This window comes from Eretmochelys imbricata, chromosome 9 (assembly GCF_965152235.1).
Source record: "Eretmochelys imbricata isolate rEreImb1 chromosome 9, rEreImb1.hap1, whole genome shotgun sequence".
In the NCBI taxonomy this organism is placed as follows: domain Eukaryota; kingdom Metazoa; phylum Chordata; order Testudines; family Cheloniidae; genus Eretmochelys; species Eretmochelys imbricata.
In genome coordinates, this window is record NC_135580.1 from 27622338 (window position 1) to 27646011 (window position 23674).

The window sequence follows — 23674 nt, forward strand, 5'->3', positions numbered from 1 at the left end:
AGGGGATCTTTAATGGCCTAAAACCTACTTCATTATTGGTTCTTTTGGCGGAAACACCGGTGGGGCGGGTGCAGCGAGGCAGCTGGTTGCCGCCAAGGGTTGCTGGGCTAGAGACCTGCCACCGCTTTCACAAACGCGAGATCGCCTCGACCCCGTGCCCCTGGGACAGCAAAGCAGGAGACGCAGCATCCCCCCGCCCCGCGACCAAACACCTCCACTGCCACACCCCAGAATAAGCCAGACCCCTGTACACGGTGCAAGTGCATCCGGCCCGCGCGGCCGTGGAGCGGTCTGGCTGCTCCGCAGCGGGGAGGGGCGCCTGGACCCCGGGGGCAGGGAGCAGCCGGCCCCTTTAAATCTCGGGGCGGGGCGGGCTCTGAGCGCCCCGCCCCGCCGTCTCCCTAGCGATTAGAACGCACCACAGTTGGCGTCACAAGGGCCCGGGAAGGGGCTCCTCACGTGCAAAGGGGTCGCAGCCCCGCGGGCAGCAGCGCGCCATGGAGGGAGCGGGCAGTGCGGGGCGGAAGCGGGGTGGGTCCGCCGAGCCGGGGCCCGGAGAACAGCCGGCCTCGCGGGGAGCAGGGACGGGTACGTGGCCCCCGGGGCAGCGGGGTCACGGGGATGGCGCGGCCCAGCGTGACACTCCTCAGCGGGGACTGCCGGCGGGTTGTGTGTCTGGAGGTGGCCGTAGCGGAACTAGGGCGCTGGGCCCTGCGCTGTGCTCTGGGGCAGGGGGTCACAGGCCAACCGGGGCTTCCCAGCAGAAGCAGGTTTTTAAAGGCCTTTAGCTACAGCTGCTCCTCGAGCTACTCTAGATCCAGTAACCTCTGCGCTTGACTATCCTCCTGACAGCAGTGTGGAGTCCCTTGTTGGACAGGCAGAGGGGAGATCCGCCTTTCCCATTTTCCAGCTGCATCTCCCCTTTACCAACATCATCTCATTTGTAAGACTGAGCCCGAGCATGCTTCCCTTTGTTTACACCCGTGTCTCATAAAGAGCCTGGCTTATTCTTTCTGCTGCATCAGCTGGGTCAGGTAGGTGGGGATGGAGCAGTGGGTGCCACCAGCACACTGCAGCCAGCCCATATCTCCTCATTAACATTTCCAATGGCCATAGAGACAGTGACGTTTACAAAAGACAGGTTTCAGAGGGGTAGCTGTGTTAGTCTGTATCAGCAAAAATTTACAAGAAAAACCTCAGAGTAGCCTGGCTCACAGAGAGTCCTTTGGCTGGAAAAGCGATTTTCTAAAACTACCCTTTAGGACTTTCCCCAAAGATCCCTACTAGCAACCACAGCAGTACCAGCAAAACCTCATGGCCACAAGCATCAAGGACTTTGAGATTTTAAGAAAGCACCATGGATATTCAGTCTTTATCCATTGCTAAGACAGCCACAGAAACAAGTGCATATAGACAGGTATTTGGGCCTGTTACATCAGCTGCCTCCTGAGCACCCTCTTGTGGTCAAGGGTGCCTGTCACACTATCTCAATAACTTACAGAAAGACTTTTCTCTGTTCAGTGACTAGCTTAGAGACTAGTTTTATTGGCATAAAAATAAACACAAAAATATCTTATGCTGGTCATAGCCCCTCCTACCTGAGGTATGGTTTCAAACCTCCTCTGGTATCTCAGCATCTTCTCTACATTAGCAGACCACACCCAGCCCAGCCTAGCCTAGCCTAGCCTAGCTGAAGCAGCTCCCCTAGTTTGAAGGTCTGTCCCTGCAGGTTCTCTATAGCTTGCTCTGGCTTTCTGGCCCAAACTCTTCCCCTTGGTCAACAGTATCCTGCAGAAGCCTCCAACTCATTGCAACCTCTATCAGAGAGTCCTCACTCCTCTAACTCTTTATAGAGATCAGTTCCTCTGTCACACCCAATCAAGAGACTGTTAATGAGGCATAGGTGGGCTGGAGCAGTTTCCTCTTAAAAGGGCAGTCCAGTCTGTGATAGGGTCTAAAGTGTGATAGACTAAGATAATGAAATACAAGAACCGCAGAAAGTACCAGAGTTGCCCTGTCACCTCCTTTTCAATGATCTCCCAAAACAGAAAAACGAGATACGAGTCAATGGTTAGCAAGAGCCTCCTTAAGGACTCCAGGCACTCTGCAGTCCTCTCCTTGTAGGAAAATGACAGTCTTAATCAACAAGCTCAGTACTTCCCACAGGTCTTCCACCCAGCCAAGAAGAACATACAGGTTGTGACCCAAAGCAAACCCACATCATCTGAAAGTCAAGAAGAGAGCACTCAGTATTGGTCCCCTCAAGACATCACTCTGTTGCCACAGAGGCAGACCTCTCAGTCCAGATCCAACCTGGTACCTGCAAAGTAATTTGAAATTTCTTCATAGAGAAGAAAACCCTAACTCTGTAACTGAGTGGGGGCAGCTGAGATTAACAAGATTATCATCTATCCTGACCAGTCCTGCTGTGTGATACTGTTGATGCCCAGGGTGGAGAAAAATAAATGTTTTGCTTTTTGCACCGCAATGGCGGAATGTGTCAAAATAATTTCTGTTCAGACGTGGGGCATAAGACTTCTGCCCCTGATGCTCTAGCCATTGCCTCATTGTGTCATTTGTTTTATCACTTACGACATCATCTGGGGTGGGAGCTGGTTAGAAATTTCACTTGTGTTGAAATGTTCTGAGCAGCTCTAGAGTAAAGCATAGTGACTGGAGCGTGAATTGGGAGAAAGCACATGTTGGGGCCATGCCGTTGATAGCTGAAGCCAAAGAGTTATAAGAACCTGGCTTCTTGGCAAAACTTTATCCCTTTGAGTCCTTCACATGGAGTATCCTTTCTCTTCCCTCCTCCCCTGCTGTGGGGACAATAAAGAGAATGGGAGATGCTGTATACACAGCCTTAATACCCTACCTTAAAATTCTTTACCTTTCCTCTAGTCCAGCTCACATACTGGGGGGTTATGCTTGCATGTTCGGATGCATATCTTGCAGTCCAACTAGCCTGTATATATTTGCATTCAACAGATGCCAAGGAAAATAGAAAAGAAACTTCATCTTCATCCTATGAGGGGCGAAGCAGGTAAGAAAATGGAAATATAATTTTGATTTGCTTTATTCTGGGCTGAGCAGTGTTATGCAGTTGCCATACGTGATCTTAGAGCTAGCAATTCAATATTCAGCACAATATTCTACTTGGGAATCTTCTTTGCTTTCACTGGCTTCCCTCGTGCCCCACCCGTCCTTACTTATATCACCTTAGAAACATTGGGTGTTTATGAAGCTCTCCAGTGGGTCATCTAGTCCATCATTCCTTGCATCATGGCAATATTGAGGTTTTTCCCCAAAACCATCCTTGATAGGAAGATGTCTAGCATCTAATGTAGCCAAGATGATTTTGTAACCTAGGTTACACCTACCAAATGGCCTGTATAACTTTCTTAGCATAGCACTTTACATCTGTTATGACTTGTTCTTTCCTCATTGATTGTCTCCTTATCTTTAGTTACTGTCCTCCTCCCTCCAGTTCCCCACTCCCAGATTGAATAAACCTAGCTGTATCCATTTTTCCTAGGTTAGCCTTATTTCAGTCTTTGTGCTTATTCAGTCCTTGAGCCTCTGCTGAGACGATCAGTGGAGGAGGAGGGACTGTATGAATACGTCTACTAGGAACAAGACAGAGTACACTAATGTTCTTCCTAATGTGTCATTTTCTTTGTGCAAGGAGAGGGAAATTGAATTCCTTTAGTGATAAAGCCATCTATTATAAACAGTGGTCATTAGTGAGACAATAATGCTTTGCAGAGACGTCTTTCCTCTGTAAGCTGAACATACTGTCTTTTCAACTTCCTTAGCTCATCTGAAGACAGAAGTTCCACAGAGATGGAATCAGAGAGCAGCCTCCAGGATGGGGCCACAGAACAGCCAGCTCCAGGCCCAGGTACAACTATGATGTAATTCCATCCTTGCTAGAGACTGGGGTTATAATGCCTTGGGCATATAGAGGGAAGAGAAAAATCAGTGCACACAAAAAGGGAGGAGGCAGTGATCTGGAGCATGTAGGAAAAGGAAGTAAATACCTTGGGGCAAGAAGGAGAGGTGCACTGAGAAATGGGGTATAGGGTCAGAGCAATATTTTCAGTTTTAGATGCCTAAACTTTGACACCTAAATCTATATTTATGCTCCTAAATATGTAGCCTGATTTTCCAGAGGTGCTGAGCACACAAATTCTCTATTAACTTCATTTAGGTACCTAGCTACAGATTTAGGTGCCTAGCTTTAGACATTGGATGGACTGGGGCAACCACCCCAGGCTCCGTGCTTTGCAGGGCCCCACACTTTGGGATGCGGGGTTCTGGGGGACTAGCGGGAGACCTGGTGCCGGCAGCAGCAAGCAACCCAGCCCCAGCCCGCCCGCCAGCTCCCAGTGTCGCTCAGGGGAGGGGGCAGAAGCCAGAAAGAGGCGGGGTGGGGGCTTGGGGGAAGGGGTGCAATAGGGACGGGGAGTGGGGCAGGGAGCAGGGGAGGGAAGAGGTGGAGGCTTGGAGGAAGGGGTGGAATGGGGGCAGGGCCTGGGCTGGAGGGGTGGGGGTTGTCCCGGGCCCTGCACCCCCCTGTGGATGGCCCTGGCTATCGGCACCCAAATTTGAGCACTTTTGCCTCAGTAATCTGGAGCATAAAATCACTGCTCAGGTGGGGAAGGGAAGGTGGTCACCCTTCTCTGAAGCCAGAAAAAGGAGTTTACTATCATTCTCATTTAAGAAGGGGCATTTGCTCTGTTGGTTGTATTTAATTCAGTAAAAAACAAGTTTTGTTTTTAATTTACATTCATGTGAATACATAATTCTTTAGTCTTTTATAGCAGGTCAGAATTATGCTTATTACTAGTTTACAGATACAATCTAGTGTAAATACTAGTGATTTTTGTATGCTACAGGTTCCAGAGTACTAGGAGAAATTAGAAGAGAAATTTCCACATCATTAGATACATTAAGCAGGTAAGGAAGGACCCACTCCAACTCCCATTTGAACTCAGTGGAATTATTTGCATTGATTTCAACGGGAGTTAGATGAGGCTCTAGCTGAACTATTACTTCAACATAAAACTTAATTTGTTTGTATTATTGTCTGAGCTGTGGCACGCTGTAACCATTCCTGACATGGGGACTGTACAATCAGGAAGTCAATACAATCAGTACAATTAACTGTCTTCTTTGCTTTCACTCTTCTCCAGATGTTGGTCCTTCATTATATTATGATCATTTTATTGGAAAGAACCATGATCAGTCATGTAGATTTCTCTCACCCTAATTTCACAGCAAAATTGGTTATTCATCAGGAGGGGTACCTACATATTAATATTCCCAGTGATGATGATTCCACAGCTTTCCTTACTCACATATTTCATTGTGAAACTTCACAGTGGTGAAATTCTGTCCCTGATAACTTGTGTGCAACTTTTCTTGCCTTTAGTGAAAGTTCTGCACATGTATCACAGGGCAGAATTAGGCCCTTATATGAGAAAGATTTTTTCTAATATTTAACTTAAGTTTTCCCTGCTACAGTATAAGCCTATTACTGTGTGTTCTGTTCCTGTTGATTAATGAGGACAGTTATGGGGCTGTTAGAATATGGATACCTATCCACTAGGAACTACATTAGGAGTACCCATTTATTTCATCTAAATCATTAAACAGCCAGCTAAGTGTAGCATTTTGTCTTTAACAACAGGGAATCTAAATTCCTTGGGAGATGGCAAGCCATCTGACTTAACCATGGGTATTAGTAAGGCACTATGGGTAAAAAGCCTTTACCCTAAAGTCTGATCATATTGCCTTTCACCTGCTTAGATCGCCTCAAGACAAGAGTTCAGCAGAAAAGTCTGATGGGGCCACAGAACCCAGAGCCGAGACCAGCCTCCAGAAGAGGGCTACACAGCAACCAGCTCCCAACATAGGTATTGTAGAATCAAATAAATGTAGGACTGGAAGGGACCTCAAGAAGTTAATGAGTCCAGCCCCCTGAATGAGGCAGGACCGAGTAAACTTAGACCTGATAGCATTAGCGGCGCGTGAGCTCCCCCTTTGGGGAGGCTAGCCACACAGCCCTGCCCCTTCTGCCCAAGGCCCCACCCCTACCTCATGTCCGTGGGAGCCCTGAGTGTCCACCCCACCCTGTCTACCAGAGCCCTAAGTGCCCCCCCTCCCCTGCAGCCAGAGGAGCCACAGCCAAACTGCCCCCAGTGCCAGCCCACTGGCCTCCAGCTGGCTGCATAGCTGAGTTCCTGCTGGCTTGGGCACCTGCAGGGGGAGGGCAGAGCATGGGCGGAGCCAGGGCTTGGCTTAGGGGAGACTTAACCTCCCTAGCCTATTATACCCGCCGCCTATGCCTGACAGGTGGTTGTCCAAACGGTTTTTAAAAGCCTCCAATGATGGGCATTCCACAACTTCCCCAGAAGCCTATTCCAGAGCATAACTCCAACTATCAGGGTAAAGTTTTTCCTAATATCTAACCTAAATCTCCCTTGCTACAGATTAAGACCATTACTACTTCTCCTACCTTCAGTGGACATGGAGAACAATTGATCATAATCCTCTGTATTGCAACTCTTCACATATTTGAAGACTATTATCGGGTCTCCTATCAGTCTTCTTTTCTCAAGACTAAACATAACCAGTTTTTTAACCTTTGTACATAAGTCAACGTTTTCTAAACCTTTTATCATTTTGATTGCTCTCCTCTGGACTCTCCAATTTGTCCACATCTTTCCTAAAGTGTGGTGCCCTTGAATTGAACACAGTGCTCCAGCTGAGGCCTCATGAGTGCCAAGTAGACTGGGACACTTGCCTCCCGTATCTTACATACTCCTGTTAATACACCCCAGAATGATATTTTTGCAGCTGCATCACAGTGAAGACTCATACTCAATTTGTTATCCACTATAACCCCCAGATCCTTTTCAGAAGTACTATCCTCTGTCCAGTTATTTCCCATTCTATTGCTGTGCATTTGATTCTTTTCCTCATAAGTGTAGTACTTTGCACTTGTCTTTATTGAATTTCATCTTATTGATTTCAGACCAATTCTCTGATTTGTCACAGTAATTTTGAATTCTAATCCTATCCTCCAGAGTGCTTGCAACCCCTCCTAGTTTGATGTCATCTACAGGTTTTATAAGCATACTCCCCACTCCATTATCCAAGTCATTAATGAAAATATTGACTAGTACTAGACCCAGGACTGACCTGTGCACTCTCAGTTTGAAAGCGACACATTGATAACTACTCTTTGAGTACAGTGTTTCAACTAGTTGTGCACCTACCTTTTAGTAATTTCACCTAGGCTGCATATCCCTAATTTTCTTATGAGAATGCCATGTAGGACTATGACAAAAGCAGGCCCGCTGACAGCAATTCCGGGCCCCAGGGCAGAACAATCAATGGGCCCCCACGCAAGTAAACCCCACGCCTGCACGGACGCGGTCCACCTGACGCTTGGGTGGTGCTGCTCCTGTGCTGGCTGGTGCCCATTAAGCTGCCAGCTGCACTGCTGGGTGCGCTCCTCCAGCACAGACAGGGCTTCCACATGCCTGCCTGGTAGGGTTGCCAACTGTCTAATTGTGCAAACCCAAAGACCCTTGCCCCATCTCCTGCCCCGCCCCTTCCCTGAGACTATGCCCCTGTCCCACCCCTTCTCCGAGGCCCCGCCACCTGCTGACTCCATCCCCCACTCCCTTCGTCGCTCGCTCTCCCTCATCCTCACTCACTTTCACCAGGCTGGGGCAGGGGATTGTGGGTGGGAGGGGATGCAGGGCCGTCTCTAAGTCCCTATGCAGAATATGCAGCTGCATAGGCCACCATGAAATTTGGGGCACCAAATTGCCCCAAATTTCATGGTGCCCTAGGCAGCTGCGTGCTGCATATGCGGCAGCACCAGCTCCAGCAACCAGCCCTATCCCTTGGCCGGCCCCCCGCGGGCTGCGCCCACTTCAAGGGGCAGGGCCATCCCTAGGGGAGTGTGGAGCCCCGGACAACTCCCTCCACCCAGCCTGTTAGCCTTCCCCCCAGTCCACCCTGCCCCCATTCCAGCTCTTCCCCCAGCGACCCCACGCTCACCAGCAGTGGCAGGAAGCGGAACAACCCAGCCCCAGCCTGCTCCACTCCGCCAGCTCCCAGCCGCGGCACTCCGCTTCCCACCGCTGGTGATTGTGGGGAAAGGACCGGGCCCCGCACCCACTGGCGGCGGGAAGCGGAGCAACACGGCCCCAGCCCGCTCCGCTCCCCCGACCCCGGTCCCAGCCGTGTCAGTCAGGTCGGGGAAAGGACTGCCCCCCGCACTCACCGGCGGCAGGAAGCGGAGCGCCGTGGCTCAGAGCTGGCGGAGTAAAGCGAACTGGCATAGGTGCCGGCTTCATGGGTGCTCCGGGACTGGAGCACCCACAGGGAAAAATTGGTGGGTGCTCTGCACCCACCAGCAGCTCCCTGCCCCGCACCCCCCCCAGCTCACCTCCACCTCCTCTCCTGAGCGCACCGCGACTCCTTCTCCCCCTAACTCCCAGCACTTGCTGCCTCAAAAAAGCTGTTTTGCACAGCAAGCGCTGGGAGGGAGGGGAGAGGAGGGTGAACGCCGCACTCTCGGGGAAGAGGTGGGGCGGGGATTTGGGGAAGGCGTTGGAATGGGGTGGGGCAGGGGTGGAGTTGGGGTGGGCCTGGAGTATTTAATGAGGCTCGAGCACCCACCAGTGCCGGGAAAAGTTGGCGCCTATGCGGGCTGGGGCCGGGCTGCTCCACTTCCCACTGCTGCCGGTGAGTGTGAGGGGACGGGGGACCCCTTCCCCCAAGCACCCTTCTCCAAGCGACACAGCTGGGGCCAAGGTGAGAGAAGCGGAGCGGGCTGCTCCTGCCCCCCCGCTAATCCCCTGAGCCACTGTGGGCCTGTGCGGCCCCCCAAAGTGCCTCCTCACAGCTCCTGCCTCCCAGGCCCCGCAGGCCTTGAGCACAGTCTAGACCCTGGGTGGGGGAGAGCAGGTGCCCCCCTCCCCTCGGAGGGCTGGGGCTGTGTAGGGCACCCAAATAGCTAGGGATGGCTCTGGTGGGGTGCAGGCTCTGGGAGGGAGTTTGGGTGCAGGGGGGGCAGGCTCTGGGAGGGAGTTTGGGTGCAGGAGGGGTGAGGGGTGCAGGGTCTGAGAGGGAGTTGGGTAGCAGGGTCTGGGAGGTAGTTGGGGTGCGGGCTTTTGGAGGAAGTTTGGGTGTAGGGTGCAAGCTGTGGGAGGGAGTTTGGGTGTGAGAGGGGGTGTGGACTCTAGGCTGGGGCAGGGGATTTACGCTTACCTCAGGTGGCTCCCGAAAGCTATAGGCACATCCCTCTGGCAGTGGCTCCTAGGCGGGGGGTCCAGGGGGTCTCTGCACACCGCTGCCCGCATGCACCGCCCCCGCAGCTCCCATTGGCCACAGTTCCCGGCCAGTGGGAGGTGTGGTGTCAGTGCTGGGGGCAGCGCATGGAGACCCTCTTTTCCCCCAGGGGCTCAGGGTCGTGCCGGCCGCTTCCGGGAGCAGTGCGGAGCGACCATAGGCGCTGATTTCCCCTGTGCCCCGTGGGTGCTCAAACCCCCCCCCCCCCCCGCCCCTGGCCCTTCCCCTGCACCACCCTTGCTCTGCCCCAATTCCACTCCCTTTCCCCAAGTCCCTGCCCCTGCCCCGCCTCTTTACCACCTCCTCCCCCAAGCATGCCACATCCCCACTCCTCCCACTCCCTCCTGGAAAGTCCTAAGCACTGCCAAACAGCTGTTAGGCGGCAGGCGGGAAGCGCTGGGAGGGGAAGGAGTGGGGACATCGCGCTCAGGGGAGAAGGACGGGGTGGGGGTGGGAGGAGCTTGGCTGACGGTGGGTGCAGAGCACCCACTAATTTTTCCCTGTGGGTGCTCCATCCCCGCAGCACCCACGGAATCGGCGCCTATGGATGTGAGGGCAGGCAGGAAGCCTGCCTTAGCCCTGCTGTGTTGCCGGCGGCGGCAGCCAGGAGCCCCTGGGCCCTTTTAAATTGCCTGGGCCCCTGGGCAATTGCCCTCTTTGCCCCCCTTGTTGGCGGGCCTGGTCAAAAGCCTTACTAAAAATCAAGATATGTCATATCTACTGCTTCCCTCCTATTCACTGTGCCAGTAACCCTCTCAGAAAAGGAAATTAGGTTGCTTTGGCATGATTTGTTCTTGACAAATCCATGTTGGCTATTCCTGATAACCCTGTTATCCTCCGGGTGCTTACAAATTGATTGTTTAATAATTTGTTCCAGTATCTTTCCAGGTATCAAATTTAGGTTGACTGGTCTATAATTCCCAAGGTCATCTTTGTTCCTCTTTTCAAAGCTAGGTACTATGTTTGCACTTTTCCAGTCTTCTGGGACCTCAGCCATCCTCCAGGAGTTCTCAAAGATAATTGCTAACAGTTCAGAGATTACTTCGTTGAGTACCCATGAATTTCATCAGGCCTTGCCGACTTGACTATCTCTAATTTATCTAAATATTCTTTAATCTATTCTTTCCCAGCTTTGAATTCCTTCCCCCTTGTTGTTAATATTAATTGTGTTGAGTAGCTGATCACCATTAATCTTTTTAGTGAAGACTGAAGAGAAATAGGCATTAAATACCTCAGCTTTCTTCTTGTCATCAGTTATTAACTCTCCTTCTCTGCTAAGTAGAGGACCTACACTTTCCTTTGTCTTTCTTTTGCTTCTAATGTACTGAAAGAACTTCATCTTATTGCCTTTTGTTTACCTTGCTAAATGTAACTCATATTGTGCCTTAGCCTCTCTGATTTTGTCCCTACATGCTTTTCTATCCTTTTGTACTCATTAGCAATTTGCCCATGTTTCCACTTTTTGTAGGATTCCTTTTTTATTTTCAGGTCATTAAAAAGCTCCTAGAGCCATATTTCCCTCTTACTGTTCTTCCCATCTTTCCTTAGAATCAGGATAGTGTGCAGTTGTACCTTTAATAGTGCCACCTTGAGAAACTGCCAGGTCTCCTGAACTCTTTTCCCTTAGATTTTCTTCCCATGGGACCTTAACTTATCAGTCCTCTGAGTTTATTAAAGTCTGCTTTTTTGAAGTCCACTGTCCTTATTCTACTGCTCTCACTCCTTCCTTTCCTTAGAATCATACTGGAAGCTGGCACATCATCTTGAAAAAGCACCAAAACTGGCAGTATCAAAGCGCATCATTTTTCCTTGCATAGAAAGGATTACGAATAAGCATTGGTCAGAGAATAAAAGCCAGATGCATATTGCATATGCACAGTGTAACTACTGGATTTCCCACCCTTCACAATCTGATTCCGGAGAGACGTGTCCTGCCTGCCTAGTTATCTGCCCTCTGAGAGGTGCTGTCTCATTAGATAGTTGGAAAATCTAATACAATTGCAATCTTAAAAAGAACAGTGTTCCTCCCTTCCACAGTGACTTCAGGCCCAACTAGGCTATTCAGTTTAATAGTAACCCTATTTTATGTTTCATGGTCTCTGTGTATATAATGTCTTCTGCAGTTTCCACAGGATGCATGCGATGAAGTGAGCTGTAGCTCACGAAAGCTTATGCTCAAATAAATTGGTTAGTCTCTAAGGTGCCACAAGTACTCCTTTTCTTTTTGCGAATACAGACTAACACGGCTGTTACTCTGAAACCTATTTTATGTAGTTTATAAGGTCACCTGCAAAGTATCTACTCCCCATTTAGAACAAAAACACTTTCTAGTGTAGGCACAGCTTCTACTAGCAAAAGAGCATTTTTACTGCTGTAGCTTTTCATAGTTCCCCAAAGAAAACAAGCTATGCCAGCAAAAACATATTTTTCCCCAATATAATTGTGTCCAGACTCGGGCTTTTCCTGATATAAAAATGTCATAAAAAACCTCAAATCCCTAAGTGACATTACTGTACTGGCAGAAGTTTCTAGTGTCGACCAGGCTTAAATTAAAAGTCATCTGGATATAACCCTGTAGGAGATCAGATTAGATGACCACAGTGGTTCCTTCTGGCCTTGGAATCTATGAAAGTGGAAATCTAAAAACCTTCAGGGAAGCACCCATCAACAAAAGGGATCAGTGTCCCATCTATATAAATAAAGGGGATGTTGTATTAATTATGATGGAGTATATGGGCCCAACAAGTTAGAGGTATTAACATAACCTGTAACTGTTCCACAGTAAACAGTTCTAAACAAAGTTTGATATATGAGACTTTAGCCAGATCAGTACCATGGAAAACACACTAGGAAATTTATACCAAAGGTCAGAAATTTATTGATTGAAACACACAAAAAAGAAAAGAATTAAAAGAAGGCAAAAAAAATTGAAACTGAGTGATTATGCAAAACAAAGTTAGTCTTTTTAGAGAGGGAATATTGGTTCGAGTACTGTGGACTGGGATGTAGGCAGTCTTGTCTAGTAGTCAGAGCAGGAGTCAGGTCTAGAGGCCTAGCAGGCACCCAGGTTGGGGAAACAAAGCCGAGGATCAGCACCATGGTCAACTGCTAATTACCAAAGCCAGGAATCAAGTCAGAGTCAGGAATCGAAGCTGAGGGTCAGAGCCGAGGTCAGAAACCAAATGCTAGAGCTAGGGATCAAGTCAGAGACAGGACTAGTAAGTGATGGTGGAAGCGAGGTAAGGGCAGGAAATGGAGGAAAGGCAAGAATCAAGCATGGTGCATGAGCCTGGTGGGAACAGGAGTGAAAGCAGGGGTGAGGCAGAAGCCAGGAGCAGAGCAGGAATTGGAAACAGGGTTGGGTGCAGGAAGCAGGGTCCCATGGAGCCGCAACAGGAAATCACCTTGTTGCTCAAACAACTTCTTGTACCACCGTCTTGCTTAAATAGCGTGGTTGGACCAATCGGTGGAGACTGGGCGCTCCTCTAATCAGCTTCTCAGCCCACCAGGTTTCAGCGAACATTGGAAACTTCAAGGCCTGGGACACCACAGTGAGTTTTATTCTATCAAACAGTCCTCCTTGATGAGGAAGAAAGTGGCTAGTTCTGTTTAATCCTGAGTCAGGAATGATAGTCACTTTCCTGCTTTTGACCTAGAAGGGAGAGAAGAGAGATAAGATGGGGAAATATGGCTTTTGTTGATGTTCTCAGGAAAGAGGGGGCTAGTGGGTCATAAATAGGTGCTTTGGGCTGGCACATCACCCACAACAGCTGTTGCTGTGGACCTTGGCTTGCCTCCCCAGTCAGGGACATCTGATGTGGTCAGGTCCCTCTCCTTCACTCGTCCTTCTCAGGCTGAGCAGAGCTGCTTGGGCTGTCTCATCTCATTGTGCTCCAGCTGTGCCGCGCAGTTTTATTTAGGCTCAAGTGAAAAGCCAAGAGATTGGGGGATAGAAAGAGAGACAAAAGGGAGAGGAAGACAGAGCAGGATCTCTCATGTAGCAGACTAGAGTCCTTGCTGGTGCAGCGGTGGTGGTCACATGTCCCTACTATGTGCCAACATCTGGGTATCATGATGAAAAATTTCATGGCAGTGGCTGTAGCAGTGGTGGTAGTAGTCCTTCCCTGCCCTCCCAAAATTTGTTTTTAAGGGCCCCAAAAAGGGGTGATTGGCTGAAATAACTCCTCCCCTCATTATTTTGTCCAGCAGTTAGGCCTAATTTCCAGTTCCACACTCCCCTTGTTTACTAAGCATGATTTTAACATAGTCCTTCAGTTTTATCAATAGGCCTTCTTGTTTAGATTAATGTAGTCTGTCTTTCTTTTGCACATTTTCCCACAAATAGATTATTATTATTATAGGTTACGGGAACATTTAATGACCTTTCAGTTGCTTTTCACAGGTAAGCTCACAGTTAGGATAAAGTTGTAGGTGCAATTATTACAAAAGGGAGCAAGAGGGGAAGGGTTAGTAGATTCAATAAAGCAGGGAGGGGGGCAACAAGCTATCTAGAACTAGCTAACCACAGTGAATGTGTCTTACCATGTGTCCGAAGGCAACTAAGGAAGAAATTTTGTCAACCTCTTCCAAGACTTAGTTCCACAAGCAAGTCTTTGACTGAGAAACTTGTGCTCTATGATCAACCAAAAAGAACACAGGGAATGAGAGCAGACCCAACACAGCCAAGGAGGGGTTTAGGGCAAAAGATGATCATTGAAGTATTTACGTCCTCGATTTGGATGGGCTTTATAAACAGACACATAGCATATTGGCAGGCAGGGCACTGTGAGAAGGGTGGGCATAAGTGACCCTCAGTGCTAGACAAAAGGAGCCCCTGAGTAGCTGAATTCTGCTGGGATTGGAATTGCCAGGTCAGAAGCCTGGGAAGCCCAGTGAGGATAGGTTTACAGTAGGTTTAGACTGCATGCAGCAATAATAATCCCTCAAAACCGATTCAGGAGTTAGTCCTCAACACTTCATCTTTTTGATCTAAGATAACAAATGTCTGCTTTTAAGAAGCAGCTTGCTATGGAACTACCATTTAAAAATAGGATATGTTTGAGTTTGGATTTTAACACATACAGTTCTCTCTCATGTACCTAGACCAGCAGATGCACTGAAGAGTCTGTGTGTTTAATCATTTAGTATTGTTTGTATTGTATGCATTGACTAGTTTGTTGTGTTCAACAGGTACAAAAGGCCTTCCTACAATACTAGGTGGAATTAGAAGAGAAACTTCCTCTCCCTCGTTACACAAGTTAAGCTGGTAAGCACATGCAAAGTTACCACAGAACTTAATATGACTTGGTGATGGTCAAACAGGATCATGAGCTGGGAAACTTAGAACCAGTGAAGAAAGCTACTTACAAATCTCCATTGCTTTCATTGTTTTTCCTGAATATAGTTCACGCCTGCTTTTAAGATGTAGGCCTTCTCAAAGGTGTCTGACAGCCACAGAGACTGCTGTCTTCTATTTATCCACAAAGCTGGTACAGCATGGGCCATGGTAGCATGGGCTACTTTTTGAATAAGCTTCAGCCTGGATTTGGAGGGAAAGTATCTGCGAGTGAAAGGGTAGTTCATTCTCTATGTCCATCCTGTTTTGGCTTCTACTTAAATAACCAACAAGGGTGCCGATTATTTGTGCTACGTCTGTCCGGTGGTTGTTTTTGCAATGCCTGTTCACTAGGATCTGTACTAGGACCACCAACATATTTCATATACATTACTTGTTCACAGCTTTGAGCAGGCTAAAACTTTCAACTCAACTGTTGAATTCACCTCTCCAAGGTAGTAGGACAGCTGCACTATGTAGTGGAAAAGGGAAGGGCTCTATGATGCTTTTAGTCTGTAAGGCTACGTCTACACTTAAAATGCTACAGTGGTCCAGCTGCAGCTGCACCACTATAGCTCTTGAGTGTGGACGAGTGGTTCTCAACTCACGGCTCGTGGGCCTCTTGCAGCCCAATCAGCACACAACTGGGGCCCATGTGACATCCTCAGGGCCATACAGGTAGTATATATATTATGTGGATGCGGCCCATATACTGAATAGAGAGCTGCATATGCAGCCCACAATGGTGAATAGCCTGAGAACCACTGGTATAGACACTTACTGCAGCAAAAAGGAGGAGTTTTCCCATCCCCGTAATAAATCCATCTCCCCAAGAGGCGGTAGCTAGGTTAATGGAAGAATTGTTCTATCAACCTAGTGTTATCTACATGGGGACTGAGGTCATTTTAACTATATCACTCAGGAGATGGGAGGGTGGATTTTTCACACCTGAGCAACGTTGCTGAGTCGATCTAATTTTCTAGTGTAGATCAGCCCTAATTTTAGATATGATGTTATGCTTTAACTATAAATTGGATGATACAGCTGATGTGGATTATAATCTTCTGCATATGAAAGGTGTTGGAAATTAAGGGGATATGCAAGTGGATTTGCAAATTTTAACTCACTGCTGTTTAAAATAGACGATACTTAAAGCTGATCATGCTTCACCTACTGAACGTTTTTTCCTTCCCCGTGCTTGCATCTATTTTTTTGCTGTTTTTAAGTTTGCTCATGAGTCTTGGGCCCTTGGCATTGATTTATAAATCAAAAAACCTTAGATACTTAACAGGGTCTTTGCGATCAGACACAAGAAGAGAAATGTCAAATATTGGAACAGTCAGCCTTGATGGTGGAGCACAGGAATTTTAAACGCTGGTTTGGTTAATCCTGGTTTCCCAGACTTGACATCTTTCATCTCAGTTCTTACCATGGAAGACAAGAATGTGTGTGTTAAAGTATTTAATGTATAAAACAAACCTAGTGTTCATTTACTACTTAATGCTTTGAGAGAGAAACTGGTCTGAGATTTTCATAGTTTAATCTCAAAGGCCTTTTTAAGGACATTTTCATTGTCTAGTCCATTGGAGACCTTCAGAGACTGACTTGGTTGAGAGTAAGTCTATAAATCTTAGAGATAGCAAAAATATGTTTCTAGGCCTTTATTCCTTCCTACATACATGTGTGACTCTCAGTTCTAATAGTGTATTAAATACTCAAGTTGGAAAAACCTCCTGCTTGAATAGATTTTCAAAAGCAACTTCTTTGCAGCTACCATACATGATTAATTTGCAATTTGTGTTTTATACGTAGTGAAAGAAAAACATCTGATAATGTTGATCACTCAACTCATGAGAAATCTTTAGGAATTTCAGTGTCAATGCAGACAGAAACAAGCTGGATTTATGAACATATCTACAGAAAAACCGGTAAGAAATGGCTTTGCTAGTTCAAATATCTGATGCTTACTGTATAAGAGCCAACATGTATAGTAGTAATTGCACATTTATAACATTTTTTATATAAGGTGCCTAGTAACCAAGGATTTGTGTAATTCCTTATTTTACACAAGGGTAAACTTGACACAGAAGTCAAGTGCAAGGTTCTACAGCAAGTCAATGTCAGACTTGGGAACAGAACCCAGGAGAGCTCATTGCTATAACTACTAGCTAGCACTTCTTCTAAATACAACTATTCTTAAACACGTGACAGAATGTTTAGCTAGTAAGAAGAATATACAGCAGTCTGTGGGGGAATGCTCAACAGATAACAGACCTCGTTGTGTATCATATCCCTATGGAAGGTAACTTTCAAAGCCTCTAAATAGAGTTGAAAATATATGGCCTCTTTCCTTCTGCTGCTCAACTGAGTCATCCAAATTGGACCAAATGTCAGGGCTTGTCCACACTGGCAATTAACAGCACTGCAACTTTCTCGTTCAGGGGTGTGAAAAAACACCCCCCGGAACACAGCAAGTTGCAGCGCTGTAAAGAACCAGTGTAAACAGTGCCCCAGCACTGGTAGCTACGCCCCCAGCGCTGGAAGCTACGCCCCTTGTTGAGGTGGTTTTTTGGAGCCCTGGGAGAGCTCCCTCCCAGCGCTGCGACCACACAAGCTACGTTAACATGGTGCTGCAGCAGTGCTTTAGCATTGCCAGTGTGGACTGGCCCTTAGAGAGGTGGATGACTGAGGTAATAATCTCACCAAATGAGGGTCAATCCATCCTCATCATCGTATCCGCTCATTAAACTCCACACCTGAGCATAGCCATTATATGAACATACCCTCATATCTCAATGTCTGTACTTTGACCCGTCAACCTTTTACCCCTAATCGGGGATATTGCAGATTATGTATTCCTTACGCCATCCGATCCTAAACCGAACTTCACACCCCTTGATAATCGGTACGTTATTCCCTGATTACCAGAAACTTCTACGCTTAAACTCTGTACCATTCACTTTTTTAAAATATCTTAATAAAATTTTTAAATCTGTTCTTTCACTGGATCAACTCCTGTTGGTGAGAGAGACAAGCTTTCGAGCCACACAGAGCTCTTTTTCATATCTGGGAAAAAGAAAAGGAGGACTTGTGGCACTAACGAGACTAACAAATTTATTTGAGCATAAGCTTTCGTGAGCTACAGCTCCCCACTCTGAACTCTAGGGTATAGACGTGGGGACCTGCATGAAAGACCCCCTAAGCTTATTCTTACCAGCTTAGGTTAAAAACTTCCACAAGGTACAAACTTTGCCTTATCCTTTAACCCTATGCTGCCACCACCAAGCGTGTTAAACAAAGAACAGGGAAAGAGCCTGCTTGGAGACAACTTCCCCCCAAAATATCCCCCCAAGCCCTACACCCCCTTTCCTGGAGAAGGCTTGATACAAATCCTCACCAATTTGCATAGGTGAACACAGACCCAAACCCTTGGATCTTAAGAACAATGAAAAAGCAATCAGGGTCTTAAAAGAAGAATTTTAATTAAAGAAAAAGTAAAAGAATCACCTCTGTAAAGTCAGGATGGTAAATACCTTACAGGGTAATCGGATTCAAAACATAGAGAATCCCTCTAGGCAAAACCTTAAAGTTACAAAAAGACACAAAAACAGGAATATACGTTCCATTCAGCACAGCTTATTTACCATTTACCAGCCATTTAAACAAAAGGAAATCTAATGCGTTTCTAGCCAGATTACTTACTAACAAGTTCTAATACTCCATTCCTGTTCTGTTCCCTGCAAAAGCATCACACAGACAGACAGACCCTTCATGCATCCAATGAAGTGAGCTGTAGCTCACGAAAGCTTATGCTCAAATAAATTTGTTAGTCTCCAAGGTGCCACAAGTACTCCTTTTCTTTTTGCGGATACAGACTAACATGGCTGCTACTCTGATATCTGGGAAAGGTACTCAGAGCATCACAGCTAAATGCAAGGTGGACAAGATTGTTTAGCATAAATAGTTAGCACATATTGTAAGGGACCACTCAAGATAGAGTGGCCCATTAACACTTCTGCAGTCACAGGACAAAAAGAGGGGGTTAGTGAATTACAGATCTTTGTTCGGTCCGTGATTTTTAGTGTCTAGCAAAGTAATGAATTTAAGCTCCCAGGCTCATCTTTTGAAAGTGTTGTGCAGGTTTCCATTGAGGATGAGGACTGATAGTGATCACTCTATATCCGACCTATGTGAAAAGTGTGATAGGGTGTTTTTATCTTTTATCATTTTCCTGTTTGAGTTCATTTGAGAACATAGGGATTGTCTGGTTTTACTCACGTCGTTATTGGAACATTTAATGCACTGGATGACAGTACACCATATGTTGTGATATGTATGTGCAGGATCCATGGATCTTGAAAGGTATGTTGTGGGGAATGTTGATCAGTGGATATATGTCTGCAGGTTTTGCATCGTTCTGGCAGGTCTGGTGCTGATTTGAGATGGTGTGTCCTGGTCTGTCAGGGGCTTGCTTCTGATGATAAGCTTGGAGAGGTGATGGGTGGGGGGGTTGTTTGAAGGCCAGAAGTCAGGGCTCAGGAAAGATTTCTTTCAGGATGGGGTCCCCATCAAATATGGGTTTGATAATATCCCATATGGGTTCCAATGTGGGGTGATAGGTGATAACTAGGAGTGTGCAGTTGGAGTGGGTTTATGTATTGAAGCAGGTTCTCTTGAAGTATTTGGGTGGCCCATTCCATGATCCAATCTACTTCTCTGGTGGAGTGTCCTTGTTTGGTGAAGGTGATTTTGAGTGTGTTAAGGTGTATATCCCAGACTTTCTCCTCTGAGCATATTCTGTGGTATCTGAGTGTTTGGCTGTAGATCGATTTCTTGGTTTGTTTGGGATAATTACTGGATCTGTGAAGATAAGTGGGGTGATCCATGGGTTTCTTGTATATAGATATCTGTAGGGTTCCATTGTTGAAGCTGATTGTGGCATCCAGGAAGCTGATGCTGGTGTAGGAGTGTTCTAGAGAGAGTTTAATGGATGGGTAGTAATTGTTGAAGTTGTGATGAAAATCTATGAGGGAGTTCAAGCCATCTGTCCAGAGGATGAAAATATCATTGATGTATCTCAGGTATATCGTTGGTTTTGTGGTACATTTGTCCAGAAATTCTTCTTCAAGGTGGCCAATGAAGAGGTTGATACATTGGGGAGCTATCCTAGTACCCACGGCTGTCCCCATGGTTTGGACAAAGTTGTTGAATGTAAAATTGTTAGGGGGGAGGATGAAATGGATGAGTTTGGCAATGTGTTTGGGGTGGATATCTGAGGGTTGTCTATTGTCTTGTAAATATTTGAGGCAGGCAGCTCTGCTGTTATTGTGAGGGATGTTGGTGTATAGGGAAGTGACATCCATGGTGGCGAGGACAGTGTTCTGAGGCAGGTGGTTAATGTTGCAGAATTTATAGAGAAAGTTGGTTGTGTCCTGAAGGAAACTGGCTCAAAAGCTTGTCTCTATATAAAAGATATTACCTACCCACCTTGTGTCTCTAATATCCTAGGACCAACAGAGCTACAACTACACTGCATCATCCAAATGTTATCTGGACAACCACTGTTGATTGGGGTATCGTGTGCAAAAGGGCTGCTCAATTAGACTTTAACGGATACTTATTTGTAAAATCCAATACAAACACTTCGCAAGAGGAAATACTGGAGACAAGACGGAGCACTGAATGCCTGGGGCTTGTAGTCTCACAGCACCACACCGCTATATTAAAGAGAGGCCCATCCACAGAGTAGCACTCAATGTATTTTGGTATCCCTCCCTGGTGTTTCCTCTCCTCCAGCTGTGCATTCCCTGCCGCTCTTTTCTTTGACGAGATCAAACACATTGTCAAAGCTTGGCTACTGCCTATGTTGACTGTGTATTTTAATTCTAGTTCAGAGAAAGACTGAAGAGCTCAAGAAAGACAGCATTCACATTGCTTCTGCTGATGAAAATGGTAAACTGATACCCAGAGGAGCTGCTTCTGCTTTCCGTCTTGGAGGGCTGCATTCTATTCTGCACACACCAGTACCTATCGGATAGTGACAAAGGGCAGGGAACTCAGAAAAGAGAAATAAAAATGGTTTGGGATTAGAAGGACTGGCAAGATTAAAAGAACTAGAAGTGTGGCTTCTCTGAGCCATAACTGGGGGATATGGCTGGTTGCAAGGTTGTGAAGGAAGTAAATAGTAAGGTGGAAGGTGAATTATGGCACACGGAAATATAACTGAGTAATGGGATTCATTGTGATTGGATATCAGGAAAAGCTTCCGGCCAACCATTTCTATTGGATTGGGAATAGATGTCTGAGGGGAGTGGTGCAAACCCCTTCACTTGGGATATTTATGTGTGGACTAAATATAGGAAACAGTCTTGCATTGGCAGTGGACGGATTAGAAGACTTAATAGAAGTTTCCCCATCTCTAGCTTCCAGTCTCTTGCTTCTCAAGACAGCAGAGGTGGGAACTGCTTTAGACACTGTAGCCCTGATCCAACACTTCACTTAAATGCTTAACTTTAAGCAGTGAGCTGTCCTGTTGACTTCAATGGGACTATTCCTTGTTTAAAATTAAGCCCATGCTTTACTGCACATGCTTAATTACAGTATGGGATCAGGGCCCATATGTCCCTTCCCACACCAAAGCGGGGAAGGGCTCCACACTGATGGACAGCAACCCTACCAATGGTTTAGGAGCAGCGAGTTGATAAACTCCAAAGATGTTCCAGCTAGCTGGCGTGTGTTAAGGAAAGGGAAGGGGGAGAAGAGGTGTTGAAAAGCCAGGGAGGGAATTCCTCCCAAGATGCTAGGAAGAAATGCTCTCCTAGAACACAACGCCTTCCCTAATTAATTCTCATTGCTGCTATTCAGATATACATGCAGTGCTGTCACAAGACCTCAGCAGTTTAGGCGTTTTGTGCGACATGGAGGTATGGTTCTCTGGTCCCTACAATTATACATTTTATTCTTAACAATTTTCCCTCTGAAAAAGAGCTGACTCTACATTGAATTTGCTGTTTTCAAATTTAAGTTTAATGAAGACTTCATAAGACTGTTTGAGGAATCTCTGCGCACACTGTCCCATATTGGGCCACCAACTATTCTAGCATATAGGCCAGAATCATCAAGAGAAGACGTGGAGATACAGGTGATGTTTCTTTCTGCTACATGGTAATGTGTTTGGATTAACCCCCAAGAGCTGCAGGAGGGAAAAATGAAATCTATGTAAGATGCTGCCATCTGTCAAACTCAACTTGCAAGGGTTTCATTAGCAGTGAGAGGTTGTCATTCACTAGGGCATTGAAATGTGTAATCCACATACCAAAATACATTAAGACTGTGCAAGCATCCCACACTATTTCATGCTGAGGATACATTTCTAGGGCAAAATCTAGTTCTTTCACTAAAACTGAGATATACAATCTTATTTTGGTTTATGTATAATGTTCTTGGTAGTACATAGTTCTGGTTAGCCCAAAGTGGTATGTGTTTATCTAATAGAGTCTATTAGAGTTTATCTAACACTGCTTCAGAAATGAGACAGTGGCCAAGCAATCTAAATATCATTCTGTAAGGGCTGGGAGCCAGAAGCAGACAGTGTTCCACTGACCAGAGCTGCCCTTGAAACACACCTGTTCGTTTATCTGAATTTGATCCAGGGTGCTGGGACTAAGAAACACCCTGTGAAATAAATAAATAAATAAGCCACAGGGGAAGGAGGAAAAACAGTCTCTGAAAATACTTTTTGCCAGGAACCCAGGCAACAAAAAGTTTGCAGCACTGCCCAGGGTCCTCTGTCACCACTTTGCAGAAGCTAGACAGCTCTTCAAGATCCCTGATGAAATAAGTTGGATAACTTACAGTGTTTGGCAATCGCCTTAGAAAGTAAAAGTGAGCCAATAGTCTTCAAACTGTCATGCTAATCATCTCAGAAGCTTGGTTGTGCATGCATAGACTGAAATAAAGGACTTTAAAACATGGCGTTTTTGAAGGTGCCTCCTTTTCCTAGAATAGGAGGATTATAGAAACATTACATCAACGTGCAAATCCTTGTTTTCCTCTCCGACCCCCCCCATTGTAGATAGAAGAGGAATCTCTTGCAACATGTGAGTACTGTGGCAGCTTGCTGAAATTATTTCCTTCCTATGAAGAGCTTGACCCAGCCTCTGAAGATTATGAATCAGTAAGCGATTGCAAAGAGTTAACAGAGCTTCTCCATGAATCACCCCCTACTGGAGTAACACCACTGCTTTGCTTTTCAGTTTTTCTGTTGTGAGCAAAATCAGGATCTCTATGAGTACATCATTACTGAAAAAAAGATTTATGAGAATGCTAGAAATGAGTCAATCTCCATTCACCCTCATGCAGCCCACGGCAGTGAGGTGGACAGGCAGAAAGCAAGGGAGAAAGAATATCAGAGGTACCATTTGCCGGTAAAATATAGCGAACTGTGCAGTTAGTTCTTTTTGGTAACAACATTCTAACCTGGGGGAGACAATGCAGAGAAATTCAAAATATAGCAAATGGGATTAAAAAAAGAATCTGCACCAAACAGGAGGAATATATGTCAGGAAAAGTCCACAGAGGACCTGGTCAGTATGTGTTAGCACATGCCCCACTTAAACTGTCTTCTCATTGATATTAGTGATATGACATCTTTGGCTTTAGTAATCTCCAGAAAGTAAGTGAAGCCAGACTCATAATCACAAACTGACAGCGTTAAGCCCCAAATGCTTAAGCCATATTTTTCAGTGAAAAGAACAGGAGTACTTATGGCACCTTAGAGACTAACAAATTTATTTGAGCATAAGCTTTTGTGGGCTACAGCCCACTTCTTCAGATGCATAGAATGGAACATATAGTAAGAAGATATATATATACATACAGAGAACATGAAAAGGTGGAAGTAGCCATACCAATTGTAAGAGGCTAATTAATTAAGATGAGCTATTATCAGGAGAAGAAAAAAAATTT

General features: G+C 46.2%; 1 protein-coding gene across 1 annotated transcript in view; it reads left to right on the forward strand.

Annotated features, from left to right (window-relative positions):
- The first annotated feature begins 497 nt into the window (after positions 1-497).
- Positions 498-23674, forward strand: part of ERICH6 (glutamate rich 6) — a 43408-nt gene continuing 20231 nt past the window's right edge. Inside the window, exons 1-12 of the mRNA XM_077827247.1 lie at positions 498-588; positions 2989-3043; positions 3816-3901; positions 4899-4959; positions 5812-5939; positions 14563-14638; positions 16520-16635; positions 20597-20659; positions 21572-21630; positions 21732-21848; positions 22782-22883; positions 22963-23120. Coding sequence (XP_077683373.1) covers positions 498-588; positions 2989-3043; positions 3816-3901; positions 4899-4959; positions 5812-5939; positions 14563-14638; positions 16520-16635; positions 20597-20659; positions 21572-21630; positions 21732-21848; positions 22782-22883; positions 22963-23120 — 1112 coding nt within the window. The remainder of the gene's footprint in view (positions 589-2988; positions 3044-3815; positions 3902-4898; positions 4960-5811; positions 5940-14562; positions 14639-16519; positions 16636-20596; positions 20660-21571; positions 21631-21731; positions 21849-22781; positions 22884-22962; positions 23121-23674) is intronic.